General features: G+C 34.3%; 1 protein-coding gene across 2 annotated transcripts in view; it reads right to left on the reverse strand.

Annotated features, from left to right (window-relative positions):
- Positions 1-8644, reverse strand: part of LOC127866500 (kielin/chordin-like protein) — a 436162-nt gene extending 427518 nt beyond the window's left edge. For both annotated transcript variants that reach the window (XM_052407057.1, XM_052407055.1), the window contains exon 1: positions 8221-8644. In XM_052407057.1, the coding sequence (XP_052263017.1) occupies positions 8221-8428 (208 nt within the window). In that variant the 5' untranslated portion in view covers positions 8429-8644. The remainder of the gene's footprint in view (positions 1-8220) is intronic.
- Positions 8645-20865: the final 12221 nt, after the last annotated feature.

A 20865-nucleotide genomic window follows, 5' to 3' on the forward strand; every position in this document is an offset into this window, starting at 1 on the left:
ACTCTTAAATAAAAAAATACAAATTTATTTTGTATATTTAGTATAATTTCCGGACTTTACCGTATATATCGCTTATAGCCGAAACGCTTTCCGAATACGGCGATATCGACCGACTATTCCCGATCTCACTAGGCACCTACTGCCTTAATAAGTGACTGTAGTGTAACGGTTATCAATAAAGCAATAAACCGTGTAATCGCTGTCGTCTTGTAAAATTGAAGAAAATACGCGTTAAGCAAAACTCGAACAGCAAATGTCTGCGCTATTGTTAGAAAAACCACAAAATAAATATATTTTGATTATGTTTTCTTTTTATACAAAACCAGAAAGTTTCGCGTATTTACCCAGTCCCTGTGATCTTTTCCATGTGATCAGTTATTAATTAAAACAATTAGCTTTGCATTACTGGCAATTAATGTTGTAATAAATGTAATAGGCACAAATGCAGTACACTAATTTACACAAAAAATCACCACTGTGCAAGATATTCTTAAAACAAAAATATATACATTGATCCGTAAAATAAATTCTCGCATAAGCGAAATAAAACGCATGACACACTAGTCGCCGCACTCCAGTGCGACGCCGATAACCAGAAAATGCATGTGATTTGGATTCACACACTATAGACATAACCATAACTCTACATAGTAAACATAGCACGTACCTAATCGGTAAATGTATTACACGTATGTGTTTTCAAATGTCACGCTAGCAGGCATAGCATGAATCCGCACACAGTTTTAAAGGTAAGCAATAGATTTAATACAAGTATGTGCTTTACATTTTTACACACAACAGAAAGGTATAAAACACGCTTGGATTTTATAACATTTACGAATCGAAATAACGAGAACTGGAATGTGTGTTGTGCCATTCAAACTCGTTAGGTAAACCGAAACAATGTATGTGTTTTATATTCCTTCACAGTCAACATAACCGATATTTCAAATGTACGTTACCACGTCGTTTAGCAGTAGATATAGACAAACCCACTGTTATTTTGCAGATGTTTGTTGTAGCGAATATGTAAAGTTGACACACTTTTAACGAGTTGGAATATATTGTTCATTTTCCATCGAAGGCAATTTTAAAAATTGGACTACAAACAAGTGTTATTTGTTAAGTACGCTTTTTTCTCAATGTCTTGTTCGAATGAAATAATATACGTAAAATGTCCACTAAATAAACTAACAAAAACTAGTAGGTGTTCATCTGAGCAGAACTGATTGTTCAGCTGACTTATGGCGACGGTTCAGTTGCGGAGGTGACCTCGATTCAGTCGTGAAAGCACTGGCTCAGGATGTCCAACAAATGCAAACCGGGTGACCTTTTAGAAACACTGGTCATCATAATACATTACAGAATCTCCCATGCAGATACTTCCATTTCAGTTTTCGAGAACAATAAAGATCGTTTCACCTGTAAATGAATTCATATAAGAATGTGAATTTGTGTCACTATTTGAGCATTGTTTGCCAACAAATACATTTCCAGACTTTTCAACTTCTTAAACATCAAAATAAGCAAACTATCGTCTAATTTCATGCCAGTGTGTCGGTACGTGCAAGGTCTCTTGGCCCCATGTCAATTCCAGATTCGAGGTGAAGGGTCGAATAATTTAAGTCAACCAACATGTTTTGTTTGGAGAATTTTAGCACGCATCGAATTTCATATTACTTGACAAAGGTTAGAGACATTTAAACACAGAATATTGTGCGCAGCAACCAGTTTCCTTAATTATAATTTGCAAAAAAATAGTTAGACATTCACACATATGAACAATCACGCATCTTCATTTTAATTGTGAATGCGCTAAGCATTGATATCATAATAGCGGTTTATTATAAATCAAAGTGCTGGACATATCGCGATTTAATATATCAATTAACATGGGAAGGCTAGTGTTTAAGATAGAAGAAGCTGACTGGTAAATATAAATAAATACACAAAAGCTTTTAAGACAGTCGTGCGTGTAAATATAATTATAACAATAATAATAAACTTAAGATAATCATTCCGGAACCTTACCGTCCATGTATGAGAGGCCGTTGACAAATCAAGCTCCTGTGAGAATATCCGGTATTGTTGTAAATGACGTTATATGTGGTGATGTGGTGGTGACACATTCGTGGCAGAACTGGCCCGGGTGTCGTCCCTGATTAGCCTGTGCGGACTGTACAGGCTAATCTGGGACGAAACTTTACGCACAAGCATTAAACCCAGTTTTCTCAGGACGCGGCTATAATTACAAGCACCTATTTTTTAATATTGCTTAAGTTTAGGACCGGCATGAGCACCCATCTTCAGCTTTGAAGCAAATTTACGCCTGGGATAGTTTCTAAAGACAGATTATAGTTTGTACCAGTATGTAACAAATATGAATGCAACATTGGTATTTTGTATTTGGACACATATTAATATAAAAAGAATCAGCCCGAACGTCCGGAGACTTTTATAAAAGAAAATGTATATAAATGAGCATGTATTGGTCAGGCAATTTCTATTCCAGTTTCGAATGTTTTGAATGGTTTTCGGGCAAAATTCAGGAAGTCCGCATATGTCGTTCTCGTTAAACCTCATTTTACAATAATAGTTTACTATCTTCACAAAATATAGTACAACTTGACGTACACTGTGTACATGTATTGAAACTGTTGTCGGCCATAATGCGATGGTAAGTTGTGTAATGGAGCGTGATCGATAACTCAGGCTTTGAAAGTTTATCAACTTATCAACTAACATGAATCAAGTAAGAGTGTGATCAGACAATCACGTCTGGTGGTCATGTTTCTACCCACACCAGGGACATTAATTTTTAATATGAAAGATACGTTATGATACAAAAATACTGTACCTTCATCGTATATCTTTCAATCCACTACACATGCGTCTCGAGGTACGGGTTGCATTGTTTTTGTTGTTTTCCGTGGTGTCGTGGTGGTACGACGTCTGCTCATTCTCGTTGGCCGTGGTTTCCTGGTGGAGCGGCGTCTACCCAACAAAGGCGAAACATAGGATAGGCAGACGCACACAATTACTATCACTACACACATTCCTTTCACGGTTTAACTATGCAATGGTTGTACACCTAATATATCATTCGATTTACTCTGAGAATGAACATTAACAGTCCTTTATGACGCCTTCAACGCAAACTCAGTGAAATAACGAACGTGTGCGATCTGAATAGCGTTGTTACATCGAATTTTGTCAAAAACACTCTAAAAGCGGAACTTAAAAAAATCCGGTTATAAAGCTACTTAGCGACGATCATATCGCAATAAAAAAACAACATTATTATTGTTGAACGACCCTAGAGTTTACAATCGCCTCGCAATACACAAAACGCGAACATGTTTATACTTTGTATTCCTACAAAATATTCATAACCAGAACATGCATGTGATTTGTATTGCTGCAAAGTTAACAAATTCCTATACTGATTATATGAAAATTATTTACTCAAACTTCTGTATCAAATAGTATTAATATTAAACAGCATTCATTTATATGATGCAAAAACTTCAATACACAAAAGAAAAAAAAACAATTATGAAATATGTTCAAACATTTTCATAAATCTGTAACGAATTCTCAGAACGGTGTTATGGATACCACAGTTATATATAGTAAACCATTGGCATGACCCATTATTCCTACCTATCGGGAGGTTGCCTGAGCATTTGGGTACGGCCAATTGAGTTTGATTGTAACGTGATGTATATTTTGTTGTGCTGTCTGTGATGTATTCTGAGTATCAACTTGAGACTGTTTTATCACAAGATTCTCATTAGAATTTGCTATTGAGGTTGTGGAACTTTGCTCAATTTAAGAATTATGAACATTGTGACTGTGTCTGAATATAATCTCAATATTATCTAATACAGAATTGGGATTTGCAATCAGACTGTTTGAACGTTGTCGTGTGACTGTATTACCTGGTATATATCCTGCTCTACGCTGTGGAATTATGTAGGTTTCTGACTCTGTGGAACAATTACTGTCAGTTGAATGCACGTCCATGTTTGGACTGGGATCTGATTATACGTTTTGTATTTGGATTTCCTATTTGGCAGGAAATTGATGAGAAACACTCGGGAGTGAAGATATTTGTAATAATTAATTCCTGTGCACGTTTTTTATTGGTCCAATTCCATCATCACGTTTTACACTATATACAGGTATATCTGGATTGGGAATTTCCAAAACTGTATATGTTTGTGGTTCCCATATATTAGCAAATTTGTGCATTCCATCTAAATGAGTTTGACGGATATAAACTTTACCATTTCCATCCAAACCGGAAGCACCTGCCTTGCGGTCATATAGTGCTTTATTAAGTGCACCCTGCTTCACCGAGGTCTCATCAGCTTGGTTGTGGGCTTGCAGCAAGCAAAGTTGCAGTTTTTACACATATCTAGCAGGATCGAGATGTCGCTCATTCCCGGGTTCGGTTCCCAGAAATGTGTCCATGGCAATTCTGAGATTCCATCCGAACATTAAGTAATGTGGGGAATTACCAGTAGGCTCAGACTTAGTAGCATTATAAGCGTGAACGAGGCGACCGACAAAGGACTTCCGGCATGTTTCTGTTCGGAATTTACAATCCCTATCATAGTAAATGAGGTTTGATTGAACCTTTCAATTTGTGTACCGGATTTTACATTGACAACACCATAATCCGTATTTTTATGCATCCTTACACAATATATATTAACAAAACAACTATGCGATTTACATCCCTACTCTACTCTTGTAAGCAGTCGATTTAATAGACTTTAATTTTCTTCACAACAGAAAGATATAGACCACGCCATGCCTTTAAAACATTAACGAATCGAAATAACGAGAAGTCGTATGTGTGATCTGCTATTCAAACACTTTAGGTATAACGATATAATGTATTTGTTTTATTTATTCCTTTAGGTCGACATAACGGAGATTTCAAATGTACGTTAACGACGTTCAGCAGTAAATATAGCAAAAACAATTGTTAGTTTGAACATGTTTGTTTTAGATTATATGTAAAGTTTACACAATTTTATAATGAACGATTACGAATGTATTGTTTATTTTCCCTGAAAGCAATTTAAACAGTCGAACGTTTCACACATAAAAGTGTAATTTGTTTCACTGTTTTTTTTCTGAATATATTGTTTGTATGAATTAATATACGTAAAATGTCTACTAAATTGACTAACAAAAACGATTAAGAGTTCATCTGAGCAGCACTGTTTCTTCAGCTGACAATTTGCGATGGTTCAGTTGTGGAGGTGACCTCGATACATTCGTGGCAGCATTTGCCCGGAATGTCCAACAAATGTCCATTGCATACCGGCTGACCGTTGAGGAAACACTGGTCATCCCAATAGATTACAGAACCTCCAATGCAAATACTTCCATGGCAATTTTCCGGACCAATTTCGATCCTTTCACCTATAAATGAATTCAAATTAGTTTGTGAATGTGTGACCCAATTAATTTAAAAAATAAAAATACACAGGTCTTTTCAACTTGTAAAACAACAAAAAAGACGTTTTAATTCAGCATACTATCGTCTAATTGCATGTCGGTGTGTTAGTACTTGCAAGGTCTCTTGACCCCATGTCAAGGTAAAAGGTCGAATATTTTAAGTCAACCAACATGTTTTGTTAGGCAAATTTTAGCACGCATATATTTTCAAATAACTTCACAGAGGTTACAGACATTGTAAAACAGAATATCGTCCGCAGCAACCAGTTTCCTGAATGACAATTCTAAAAAAGATCATTAGAAATCCACAAATACGTGCACGCACGAACATTCATCTTAATTGTGAAATTTAATGCGTTATGCATTGATATAATCAATCAGTTAGTTTATTATAAATCTAAAAAATAGGATATATCGCAATTTAATATGTTAATTTAAATGGAACGGATAGAGTTTCAAATAGAAGGAGCTGATTTGAAAGTACAAATATATACACGACAGTCGTGCGTGTCAAAAGAATAATAACAATAATAATAAATCGATGATAATCATTTCGGAAACCCTACCGTCCATGTATGAGAGCCCGTTGGCGATGCAAGCTCCTGTGAGAATATCCGGTATGGTTGTAGGTGACGTCGTAGGTGGCGAAGTCGTGGTGACACACTCGTGGCAGCACTGGCCCGGGATGTCCACTAGTTGACCATCGCAGTCCGGCTGACCGTTGAGAAAACACCTGTTATCCCAAAAGGTGACAGAGTCTCCCATGCAAACACTTCCGTAGCAATTCTCTGAATCCCTACTGATTGTGGCACCTATAAATATAACACCGGTTTTAACTCATTGTCCAAAACAACATATACTTAACGGGACCTTTTCACAGATTTTGGCATGTATTGGAGTTTGTCATTAAATGTTTTCTTTTGACAAATGTAATCCAATTAAAACAAGAATGAAATTAAAGATAAACGTAACCCTCAACTGGGCTCGAACCACTGACCCCTGGGGTAAGAGTCTAACGCTTAGATCTCTCGGTCATCCGTGTTCATACATTATGTGATGTTTTTTATAATTTATAAGAGCAATCGTCGTAGTGTCACAAAACATAACGACAACAACAGAACTCTCAAAATTAATAAATCGTTTCGCGTTGTTACGCTTTATAATTTTCAAGTTTTTTTAATTGTCACAAGATGCATATAATGGATATTTTAGAGCATGTTTAATGTTAAGTACTACTGTTTCCTCAACAATATATTAACTAGAATGAAAATTTGCGAATCTGAAACAAATGTTTTTTAATTTTGTCAAAATATATAAAGTTCCCCTTGAACGTAAACATGTTTCTTAATATTGCTTAATTTTATGACCGATATGTGTAATCTGCAGCTTTGAAAACAGTTTATAGTTGCTAAAGAAAGATGAGAGTTTGTACCAATTTGTAACAAATATGAATGCAACATTGTTATTTTGTATCAATACTGGTCACATGTAATGCCTTTATATATGCTACTATGTTTTGATCATGTATACTCATGGACTGTATGACTATTTTATATATTGAATAAACCATATTTGAACACATAGAAATATAAAAAGAATCAGCCCGACCGTCCGGCCACTTTCATAAGAAGAAACACTTTATGCACCGAAATATAAAAAACTAACGTTAAGCCAAAAGAATAAGTCTTCACTATATTTTTTCATTTTTTTTACTTCTTTACATACATCTTTGATTTATTTATTTATGTATTTATTATGTATTTATTATGTATTTATTATGTATTTATTTATTTATTTATTTATTTATTTATTTATTTATTTATTTATTTATTTGTTATAGTCTCATCAATGTACACAGGATATAATCACATATATACCATCTTAATATACCCAAACGTGGAAACTGTTTGACAACACCAGCGTGTGTAAACCGTGACAAAGTTTTAAAAGAAATTGCTTTCAAATCATGCCAAATTTATAACAAGCTTATGGTGTGTAAAATATGCCTCCACATTAGCCACACAGCGGGTGTGAACAACCGTAAACTCTTTATAACGTGAGCCATTGTTTCGTAATACATAGTAACTGCAAGAACGTTATTAATACGCGTATATGTGAAACATGAACTGTAAATATGAATCAGATTTGTTGGGGGGTTTGGTTGTTGTTCATGTTGATGTTTGTTTAATGTTTTTTTTATGTTTCTTTAGCCACACCCGTGATCATAGTTTGTTATAATTGGACAAAGATATATATAGTTTTGAAATATGTAGTATGTTTATACATATATGTTAATTGAAATGAGCGACAACGAAAAAATATGTTTGCTGCAAAAAAAACACGAATATGCGATTGTATTAACTTGTGTATATATATAAAATAAAAAAATATATGGTTTGAAAGAATTTCGGACAAATTCAGGAAGTCCGCATATGTCGTTCTAGTTTAACACCATTATTCAATAATGGTGTACCATCTTCACAAAATATAGTTCGACCTGACGTAAACCAGGTGTACATGTATTGTGAAACTAGTCAGTGGTGTCGGCCATATTGAGGTGGTGAGTCGGATAATGGAGCGTGACGGATAACTCGGGCGTTAAAGGTTTATCAACTAATCAAATGTCATTGATCTAGTTAGACTGTGATCAGACATTTCCTTCTGGCGGTCATGTTCTACCAAAACCGGGTGTATAAAAATATTGATATGAAGGATACGAGATAAACTGTATATATAATACTGTACCTTCATCGTATATATTTCCATCCACTACACATGCGCCGCGAGGTACGGGTGGCGTTGTCATTGTTGTTTGTGGTGTTGTCGTGGTGGTACGACGTCTACTCAATGTCGTTGGTCGTGGTTTCCTGGTGAAGCGACGTCTACCAAACGAAGGCGAAACCAAGGATAGGCAGACGCACAGAACCACTATCAATACACTAAGTCCCTTCATGGTTTAACTTTACAATGGTTGTAATCTAATTTATCATTTATTTAACTCTAAGTATGAACACTTTCTGTCCTTTTTTACGCCTTCAACGAAGAAATAAACGTGTCTGTTCACACGATACACGCCATTCAATTATTAGCACTTAACGTTAAAACGCATAGCTAATATATGAAAACACAAACCGGTTTCGCAATCCTGTTTGAATGGGCTATTTATAGAAGTAACTACCAAGTAGCTTTCAAAATCAGGTTTAGCGATATCGTATAGGTAACAACTTTAAATTCACGTTCAAGTTTTGCATATAACTGCACATGTTAATGTATGTTGTATAGATTTCAGATTTGACTGGTTGAGCATGCTTGAGGATAGGTCGTAATAACAATATTTTGAAGCATCGAAACTGCAATGCCAGGGTCATATATTGTTGCCTTTGTTGAGTCCTCGCACTGAGGTTGTTTTTCGTGGGCGGCTGCAATTCTTGTAAAAAATGTTGTTTTTTTTAATCTGTAGATAGTCGTTAAAATTACCAGTGCTTGTGTCATATGGTTGTTTAATTTTAAATTGACATTTAAGGCGTAAACCAGTCATGTAATGACGTAACATCTACAGCAGATTGAACCGTAGCACATTTATGTACGGAAACCAATGCAACTAAACAGTACTTGTTTGTATAAATTGAATGCGTATTATAAGGGTTTTTACTATATGATATGCAATTATGTTTTAAAACCCTGTGCACATGTGGCTACAATCTATGCAACTCTCGCAAATTGCACAAACTTTTTTGAAGTTAAGACTTCCATTCAAAAAGAAATAGCAAACGTATATTAATTATTCAAACAACATAGCGAAAAAAGTTATAATGCAATAGAGGCAGAGTTTTGTATTATTGGCCTTAAAACTAACAATGATGCGAAGAATAATCAATGTCTAAGTACATTGATGATTACAATGTATAACCTGAAAAGGTAGAACCGTTGTCTACAAGTAGGAAATAATGTTGTTGTTTTTAATCATTTGGCGTTATTTATATCATTGTTAAACGTAACAAATAACACCTATCTTAACAAAGATTTAAGTTCAATATGTTTATCAGCTGAAACGGTTACGAAGATTTCGAAAGGCATGTAATTTGGCGCTTCTATGTGAATTGTATATGATATTTAAATATGAATAAACGTTTGTCGGTTATAACTTATCATTTAGGTGTCAGAAGGCTTAACAGTTTAAATCTAGCCAAAAGTAAACGGATACATAAGACAAGGATAGTTTGTAACATAAAATCATGTAATTAGACACTGGGTAAACTCCTCTATAAGCGGTTGGTGAATAAAATCTACTATCTTAAGATCATTCATCTTGCTCGAGGAAGTGAGATTGCATTTCATTGACACAGACCGAATACATTAACGATTGTAACTGGTCCACATCCGTAGAGGGGTTGGACGAATGTGTCACAGCTCGACAAACATGGCACAGCTCAATTAGTCACGTTATGTAGGTGTGAGCGGTCGCAGGTTTTAGCGGGAAAATCATATTATTAAGCAAATTAACAGTGTTTTAAGTTATATGGTAGTAATTTGTTATAAGCTATCTTGCACTTTCATTAGGAATGACAAAGTTACTGCCCAAACAAGCATTGTGATGGTCACATTTAATCGTTTACCTGTAAATGTGAGAGTGACCTCTAAATGTGACCGTGACATCTAAGGAAAGCATACAAGTTCAACTTACGAAATGCCGTCTTTTTATGTTGTTTATGTTTTTAAATACATGTGTAATTTCAAAGCATGATGAATGAACATATTAAGTCAAAGCAATCAGTTTTATGGACAAAATAGACCTTTGAATTACAAGTGTGACAATAAACCTTTGAGGAAGGGAGATGCGACACTTCGACTTTTGATGGTTCACATTTATAAAGTTATTTTATGAACCATCCACATATGGCACAGTTACAGATGAGACTGTAATTAGTAAGCTGCTAACAGCCAAATTAGAGCTATGACCTACATGTGTGTCCCTGATCGTTTAAGAAAGACGACAATCGTTGCATGTCACGTTTCGTCTTTTGATGATAGACATTTGTTTCAAGTTATTGCAATACTTCCATGTATGGCACAATTAGTGTGACATTACCTTTACGCTGTTGTGTCGGGCGTTACAGGCGACACGTCGTTTTATGAATTGGGACCGTTTGTGGTAGGTAATTATAAATTTCATTTAAACTTCGCACATACATACAGACGGGGGTTAACAGTTTTAACTTATCCTATGTATAAGACATATCAATCTTAATGTGTGTATTGAAATATCACAGTTAATAAGATTTGAACTCATACTTTTGCATCATGTTTAAGGCTAGGAACTTTTTGCATTTCCAAAAGAAACAAAAAAGTAGTTTTTTTACAAAGTTTGTTTTTATTTTTGGTATGACTGGTCGTAATTTTAAATGTTATTCTGTTTGTATTTCTTCCGCCCGACTCATTTTTATCAGTTCCTGTAAAACCAAATAAAACCATTAAAAACATACTACATATGGTTTTATGGTTTTATTTCAGAATACATTAGGCTTTAAGCCCATGAGTACACAAACATATAATACACAATGTAGTAAACCGTGGTCAATGACATACAGGTATATATATATATATATACTATTTTAGGCAATATAAGTTAACAATTTGTAACGAAAGAATTGGCAACTCTAAAGACATTCATATTCAAAATAAACAAATATTTTGAACAGTTATATATTAAGGTAATTATATAATATGCATATTGTAAAGTCTTATCGTATTCAAAATAAACTTGAATGTTCTAACAATGTGAAAACATATATTTTTTATTGATTGACAACACATAGACAGTAATATGTGGAGAGAGGCTATTGATAATATAATTCAGTTCTCAATTTAGCTTCGTTAAAAATAAATGTTGCAAGATTTTTAATTGTTTTAGCGTTGTCAGTTTGTAAAAGTTCGATAAATTTTATCATATTTGTGCGATTCCAATAATATCTACGTATATATTGTTTTCTAAGACTATTAAAAACTGGACATTCGAGTAAGAAATGGAACTCATCTTCAAGAACGTTACAGTGTTTACATTTTCTGTTTTCATACGGTGTCTTTTCAGGCTTGTGCCATCGCCCTGCTTCGACTTCAAGTCTGTGAGCAGATACTCGTAAACGCGTAAATTCGAATCTTAATTTTGAAATATTTACAACATTGAGATAAGGCTGAAATCTAAAAATTCCGTAAATACAATAATTTTTACCCCTTGTCGTTTGTTGTAACTCGGTTATCCAATTCTGAACGTATATATCAGATGTGCGTTGTTTAACAATGGATATAAAACAATTAACGTCTCCAACTCCCTGAAAAAACCATGCATCACCAAAACCTAGTGTATTTAATAGATGTTTAACAGATTTTACCCAAGTATTGTTTTCGGGATACATTTCGAGATCATGTACTAACATATTATAAACAATTTTAATATATTTAACATCATCAGATTGTAATATTTTTATCCAGTATTTTAAAACACAAACAATCCGTTTATTTATAAGAGGGTAACGCCCAAGTTCCCCGTAAATGAAATTATTCTGTGTTTGAGTTCGGACACCCAGCACCTGTTTACAATAACGTAGATGTATTCTTTCGATTTGGATGCTATTGTTTAATCCCCAAACTTCACAGCCATAATTTAAAATTGGTTCTATAAGTTTATCGAATAATTCAAGACTATGGCTAACTGAGATATTTGTAAATTTCACCAAATTTGATTTTAACTTAAAAAGTGCTTTTAGGGCCTGCCCCGAAAGCGCATCATATGTTGCTGAGAAAGATCCCCCCGTTGTGAATATTACTCCAAGATATGTAAATTTATTAACAATTTCTAGCTCATTTCCATGATATGTAAACTTCAAATGTTTTCTATTTTGTCCCCCATATAAATACATATACAGATGACAAAACCAGATGATTAACGTGTGTACAGCCTTATTCAGCTGACAGAACGGTAAGACGCATGGACTTCTAATTCTTTCATTTTGAGTGCATTGTCGTAAAAAAAAACTCCGATGGGTTAGCTTATTTAAATTTATTATAGAATTACTGGGATAAATCTCCTCGAGCCACGACTACAGTTTGTTTAGTTTCATGAGGTCATAAGACTTTTGCTCGGCACAAACCATCTAACCACTCGCCAAGGCTCATTCTACAACTTCTTGTAGTGCATGTTTCTAAGCCTCGCTTAAAAAACGTGTATGTATTCAACGCTAATCTGTTATTCCAGTCAGAATCAGCCTAGTAAGAACCAGAGCATATATGTGCTCTTTACTCCCAATCGGTTAACTGAATAGACGTGTGTGCTATTGAAATCGTCCATAGAAGATATAACATGAACGCTAATAGGCGTTAACGACGTTTTGAAGAAGACAAAATGAGAACAAAACATATTATTACACTTTACTTTTATTCCTGTTGTTATCTTTCATTTACCTATCACTGTATGAATTTTATGTGCGTTAATAATATAACAATATATACCCCGTTCGCGTGTGCAGTTTCTAAATACAAACGTAGATTTTCTTACACTTACTTTGATATGAACATGTTCACAACAAACGTTTTCGCAGCAAATATAACGTGCTAACTCTGGGCCATTCAACAAAGACAAACATTAATCTTGATTCGCACTTTTCAGTTGCATAATTTGTATGATGAGAATACAAATGAAGCAGCATTTATGTTTAGTTTTTCATTGATGTTGTCTTTCTTAATATAATACGTGAGGACTAAATGCAAAGATAGTACGGATGTTTTTTTAAAGTATATCAAGTGACAACATAAAATTTCTGTTGTGTAAATATAGAATTTACATCTGTGATCCAGTCTCTTTAAGAATGGAACTAGCTGGTGGTTTACAGATAAGGAACGTTTTATTATAAATTTAACGCATTAAACCCGTTGAATAAAGATAAAGTTTATTCAACACCTTGCTTTATACAACATCTGGTTATGGACTATTTTTGCTAGCCGTTCACTCCTGTTTCATTTCTTTTTAAATTTTGGTTGATACAAGTATTGAATTTTTACTTTTCAAATCAATATACCGTATATGAATAAAAGCAACACACTGTTTCCTTTCTAATTGATTTAGAATAAGAAAAAAGGATGCAACGGAGGATTGAACCAGGGATTGAACCAGAAACTGGACGCTACAAAGCTTGCACGACTGCGAAATTGTTTGAAAAAGAACTTTTAACAACACAAGTGACGAAATAATTTGATTGCGTCATCCATGTCAATGACTCTAATGTCTGCAGTCGTTTTTAATTTAACGGTTTAATGTGTTTACGATGGAATATTAAAATATAATGTGAAAAACACTGTTGGAATCTATTACTCGAATGAAACTGGTGAGACTGCATTTTCGATTTTCTTAAAATATCGAATGTACTCGAATAACTCGATGTTTTAATAAATAAATAACGGCTTAAGAAAAGTGTCAGTGAATTATTCTTTGGCTTTTCTAAGGAAATCGATGTTGAATTAAAGGTTAGTTTCTTTGATGATTAAGTCGTTTCTTTGTAATTCGATGAAAGAATGTCTATTCACAAAGAATTTCCTGCGTACACCAAGTGCTTTAAAATGGAAAAGAAAGATGGCGGTGAAGAAATGTATACTTAATGTTATGTGCAGAATTTCATCTCGTCATGGAAGCAAACAAAACTTGAATTCGACGAAAATAAACATGGTTTTTACACAACTCTGTTGAATAGAACAAGAACAAGTATATGTTTGACTTTTTTATGCCAGTTTGTAAAAAGTAAAAATTGTGTGAAAAAAGAGTTCTTTAAAATGAACAATATCGGCGGGGATAAATGATGAATCATGCTTGACGTAGGGGTGTGCATATGTACGTTCAAAATGGCAGCTATTTTTGTTATTTGGTATTTTGCAGTGGTGGAACAATAATTTTTATTTGAACAAAACTGTGTGTGTTCTTCTTGAGTGTGTACTACATGTATTTTGAATGCTTATTAAATCTGAATCGGGGCATTTAGCGATATTTTTCTTGTTACCCTTCTTTTGCGTTGAATTCTATGGGACTATTTCGAGTGGAGTAAACGAGAAAGTCATAAATAATTTTATACTACTACGCAAGGTTAGATTCAGTTAATCTAATCAATTTTTCTATTGTTTTAGCAATTAAAGAATACTATTTTGATTGCATCAGGAACACATTAAATAAAAAACAATATTGTAGGATAAATATAATACTATGTTTGTGTGATTGTAAACTTGAATTTATCCGACACGTGTCAGAAATGCTTAGGCCAAAAAAATAAGATTCTGTGCTTAGGGCAACGGTCTAAAAAAAGCTAGGTAGGGTAGGGATTGAGATTTTGTTTTTTTTTACCCAAGAATCTAGGTATTGCAACGGTGTTCCTACTGCCTACTCCTTTGCATCCATAACAAACTATGATACTTATATTACTTAATTTAAAAATGATTTCAAGTACTAACATTTATTGTAGTAAACATTTGTTTCATTCTTTGGTGTAAATTGTAAATAATTGTTGAAAATAAAATCTTTTTTTTTTTCATTCGAATTTTTTTCAATGTGTGTTATACATTCAATACTATTCGAAAAAAAAACAATTCTGAAGAAGTCACAAATATTAAAATTTTACTTAAAAATATGCATGTGCATATAAATGGAAAGCGTACATGTTATTTTATCTATTTACAATACCTCTATATTTGATTAATTTAATACTTATCATAGTTTAATGTAACTCCTCCTCTGCGATTGATGCACATAAAACTGCACATGCTACCTTAATGCCGTTGCATTTTTTCTCTGGGGCTTTTTATGTGTCAGATTAAAAATTCAAAGTACTGACAGTACTGGTGTGACGATGCTTTTGAGAGGATGGATATAAAAGCATCAAGTTAAGTTTATCTACATCACCACAATCACCACAATTGTGTATGTTGGTACGAAAAAAAATTGGTACAAAAAATTTTCGAAAAAAATTTGGGTACTAAAACAAATTTGGGTACGAAAACAAATTTAGGAACAATAAAATTGGGACCGAAAAAAAATTGGGTGCGAAAAAAATTTGGGGATTAAACAAAAATTTGGTACGAAAAAAATTGGGTTCGAAAAAATAATGGGTACGAACAATTTTAGGTACGGAAAAAAATTGGGGGAACGGGAAAGTAGTACCTGTGGGGAACTTGACCCATTTTCGGCCGTTTCCGGCAAACATCAGATAAGTTCCTCGAAGGCAATAGTATGAATACACATTTCGGAAGCGGTAATGCGGTCCTACCTACGCGCGTCAAAATGTAAGCGAAATATGTAGACAAGTCTGTCAGGAATGTTTGAATTAACGAAGAAAATGGTGTATTGATGTAAGTTTTTTGAAGAAATGTGCAGAAAATATATTAAACAAGAGCTGTGTTTGTGAAACACAATGCTCCCTGCTGCGCAGCTTTGAAGCAATATATTTTACCTTTGACCTTGAAGGATGACCTTGACCTTTCACCATTCAAAATGTGCAGCTCCATGTGATACGCGTGCATGCCAAATATCGAGTTCATATCTTCAATATTGCAAAATTTGACATTTGACCTTGAAGGATGACCTTGACCTTTTACCACTCAAAATGTGCAGCTCCATGAGATACGCATGCATACCAAATATGGAGTTGCTATCTTCAATATTGCAAAATTTGACCTTGACCTTGAAGGATTTTGACCTTTCACCACTAAAAATGTGCAGCTCTATAAGATATGCATGATTGCCAAATATCAAGTTGCTATCTTCAATATTGCAAAATTTGACCTTTGACCTTGACCTTGAAGGATGACCTTGACCTTTCACCACTCAAAATGTGCAGCTTCATGAGATACACATGCATGCCAAATATCAAATTACTATCTTCAATATTGCAAAATTTAACCTTTGACCTTTGACCTTGAAGAATGACCTTGACCTTAACATTTCACCACTCAAAATGTGCAGCTCCATGAGATACACATGCATGCCAAATATCAAGTTTCTATCTGCAATATTGCAAAAATTATGGGCAATGTTAAAGTTTTCGGACGGACTGACGGACGGACAGACTGATGAAAAGACAGACGGACAGTTCAAAAACTATATGTCACCCTTCAGAGGAATAAAAAAGTTGTGGCGAAAATTAAAATTTTCGGACGGACGGACAGATGCCATATATTTGACCTTGAAGGATGACCTTGACCTTTCGCCTTTCAAAATGTGCAGATCCATGAGATGCACATGCATGCCAAATATCAAGTTGCTGTCTTCAATATTGAACAAGTAATGGCCAATGTTAAAGTTTTCGGACGGACGGACAGACGCCATATATTTGACATTTGACCTTGAACGATAACCTTGACCTTCAGGCTTCACCTCTCACTACTCAAAATGTGCAGCTCCATGAGATACACATGCATGCAAAATATCAAGTTACTATCTTCAATATTGAAAAAGTTATGGCCAATGTTAAAGTTTTCGGACGGACGGACAGACGACATATATTAGACATTTGACCTTGAAGGCTGACCTTCACCTTTCACCACTCAAAATGTTCAGCTCCATGAGATACACATGCATGCCAAATATCAAATTGCTATCTATAATATTGAAAAAGTTATGGCCAATGTTAAAGTTTTCGGACAGACGGACAGACGCTTTATATTTGACATTTGACCTTGAAGGATGACCTTCACCTTTCACAACTGAAAATGTGCAGCTCTATGAGATGCACATGTATGCCAAATATCAAGTTGCTATGTTCAATATTGAAAAAGTTATGGCCATTAAAGTTTTCGGACGGACGGACGGACTGACACACTGACTGACTGACTGACGGACAGTTCAACTGCTATAGGCCACCCTAACGGGGGTATAAAAAGCAATGGCGATATTTTTCTTAGCCACATAATTGTTAATAGTTTGATATCACAAAATGAAAGTGAAAGTAGAATTGTCAAAAATGACAACCTGTCAACGTTAGATTTTGCTGGCACGAGAGGGCGATTACACTCAATGTGTTCACATTTTTACCATAGGCTTTGTCAATGACCTTTATAGTATGGGTAGCTTTGATTTTATTTATTGCTATCATGTAACTGCATGATTGTGTATATGTTTACAATACACAAAGCATAAATAATTATATAAATATACTGATTGAGATTATAATAATCTGAGAACTATAGCCAGGTCAATTAAGGACTTAAAATACAATTTTTTGTCCTGATATCATGAAGAAATGACCATGCATGTCCTAGATTTCAAAATCAAAGCCCTGGTCTGACACATTGGTAACATTACCGTTAAAGCGGGTATATACGATCTTGTCAAATATTTATTTATTAATATAAAATGTGTAAAAACTTATTATACATATATTTCAATATGAACTAAAATAAAAGTTAAGAAGAACATGTGTCGAAAAATGCTAAATAAGCCAGATATTTAATTCTGAAATCGAAAAAGGCTGTACAGCCGAATTCGCCAGCATGTATATCATGCCTGTACGATGTGAATCTAAATTTAGTTTAACGGTTCATTTGAAATTCCTGCAGCGATATCGATTCATACGACACACAAACACTTACCAAAAAGACGAATGCATCGGTTATTGTAGGAAAATAATTACGAACTATCTTCGTCACAATCGGCTCAGGGCCCTAATTTGTATTTGCTGTATTTTATGAAATTCGTCTTAAATGTATCATTTTTTTTGCATATTGTGTGTTATTATAACATATTTGTATCAATATTTTACAATTCAGCACATATAAAAATCGTATATACCCGCTTTAAACTGTTACCAGGCTTCTATAATTAGTTTTTATTGAACTATATAATGTAAGGAAATCTAAATCAGGCCCTGATTTTTCTTGTTTTAAAACAATCATAGATCAGTTATTGCCTCTGGGTAATGACCAATTTTTACTTACTTGTCACACCCTTAAAACTTTCCACACTTCTATAATAGCAAATCTGGATTTAGGTGATCTTCAATGGTACATTTAAACTTTAGCTCTGTTGCAAGAGTGCTGGTCAAGTCAAGTAACTTATTTTAATCTAGGCCATGTCAAAATCAAAGTGTCAAAGACAAATGAAAGATGCGTTTATTAATTCTTGTCCGGTTGTTAACTACTGCTGTGAGTTTTATATAATATAACTGATGAACATCATGTGAGAGAAAATTCACATTATCATTGTATATCAGTTTTACAGCCTTTTAGATAACAAAGTTGGCTAGTTTTCAATGTCGCTTCTGGGGATCAAACCCGTAGGGCTTTTAGGAAGATTCTGAAATTGTTCGATCCCTCGATAGCAACCAAACCAAAAATTAAGTCAAATATTGCCGACTCGGTTTTTTTTTGAGTCGGTTCATGAGAGATAATGGAGCTTGATTGGTCATTGTCGGCTCGGGTACTACTTACATGTACCCCGGTAACTCTTAAGTATACTAATATGTACCCCGGGTACTCTTAATTATACTTACATGTACCCCAGGTACGGAAAATATACGTAATTGTACTCGGTCCATATTAGACTGTACCCGAGTTGTATTCGCGCCCAAAATCCGATGTCGTAAAACGCGCAACCGATTATCTTAAACAAACTTCTCTTCAAAAAACAATGCATCAACGTGCTTTTTGAGTATGTGTTCCGATAATATAGAGGCCATTCTACAGAAAACTGACATAAATGTGTATATATAATAAATACAAAAAAGTCGACAACGACTGATTTAGGGTTAAATTTCCCGGGTACATTTTAGTATATTTACCGTACCCGGGATACATGTAAGTATACTTAAGAGTACCCGGGGTACATGTACGTAGTACCCGAGCCTACAATGAACAATCGAGCGATAATGGAAGGTGCAACATCTCTCACGCCCCCTAGCATCGCCTTTAGCAGTATTCAATTTTCAACAGGAAAGTGCTGGAGTCATTGATCCCGAGGAACAAGAAAACAATTTTATTAATGTTCGAAATAAATAATTTGATTAATGGCAAGTCTATTATTTGAGCCAGGTAACAGGAAAGGCGCAGTCCAATCAGTATCCAATTAAATTATTTGTTATTGTCAGAAAACCGCTTTTAAGCAAACAGCTTTCAAGCGACTGCAGGCTGATCTAGATCCAAACTGGCCACAATCGCCTTAATGTCTCTTTTACTGTGACACAGCTCATTTAACTTTAAAATGATAAAAAGTACTAACATAGAAGAAAGAGTACAAACCAGTAAATAGTTTGAAATCAATGTTGAATTTCATGACCGCTTGGTGATTTGCAAATCCCCGATGTAATGTTGATATCGGGTATCATAGTAATTCAATAAGTCGCAAAATGCTCGAATACAATTTATGAAGCAAAAGTTGACTTAAATTGATAACTAAAAATACCAGTATACCAGTTTTGCCGTGTCAAGCTGTTACGATCAAGAAAGTCCTTCATTCACATCGAGTATATATCCTTCGAATTCCATCTGTTGTTGTCATAAGCGGAGATTTAGTGAATAAATAATTCATATATCCTAAATGACAGCTTCTAAATAGCGAAACAAGTCAATTTATGCTGTAAGAAAGTTTTAACACGAGACTCTCATGGGGCGGCCATTGTTCAATGTTGAAACACGAACGACAACTCTTCTAGGCGAATGTAGAATCTCCGCTACAAGTCAATATTTTTCAACAGAAGTGGGATATTGTTTTTAAGTTTTTGACTGTACCGCTGATTTATAATATAAAAAAAGCCCCAGTAGTGCGTTCAGTTACAGCTAACGTTCGCCAATGATCGTTCGTTTCCGATTCGGTCTTATTGAACGATAAGTTCGGCGCGAACGTTTCAAGATGGCGGCTCCCAGAAAATTGATTGCGATTTTGATGGAGGATATCGCGTATAACCACATTGTATCAGAGGAAAGGTCGTCGGAAGACTAAATACTGACAATTTCATAATACAAAACTATTAATACCCGTATTCTTTTTTAGATTAAGACTTAAATAAAAGATATTCAAAAATAATAAAACCTATCATAATTTTATTATAATTATAAGTGGTGTGGATGCAATATTGTTTTTTTTCATTAGCGATCGAAATTTAGTGTAAGAGGTGCATTGAATCAGTTATAAAACAAAGCCCTAAAATAGCTCAATACATTACAATCTTCAAATGTAGTTGTAATTTTCTTTTACATTGAATGAATTTTCGTTTCGTTTTCATTTAATGAAAAAAATAATAAATTTTAGCATTCAAATGGAAAAAAACACATGCATATTTTGCGAATTGAACTGTCTTTCAATGTACATGTATATTGAAAACTCTTTTGTAGTGATAATGAGCGATAAAAATCTGGCATTTTATT

Source organism: Dreissena polymorpha, chromosome 2 (genome assembly GCF_020536995.1).
Source record: "Dreissena polymorpha isolate Duluth1 chromosome 2, UMN_Dpol_1.0, whole genome shotgun sequence".
NCBI lineage: Eukaryota > Metazoa > Mollusca > Bivalvia > Myida > Dreissenidae > Dreissena > Dreissena polymorpha.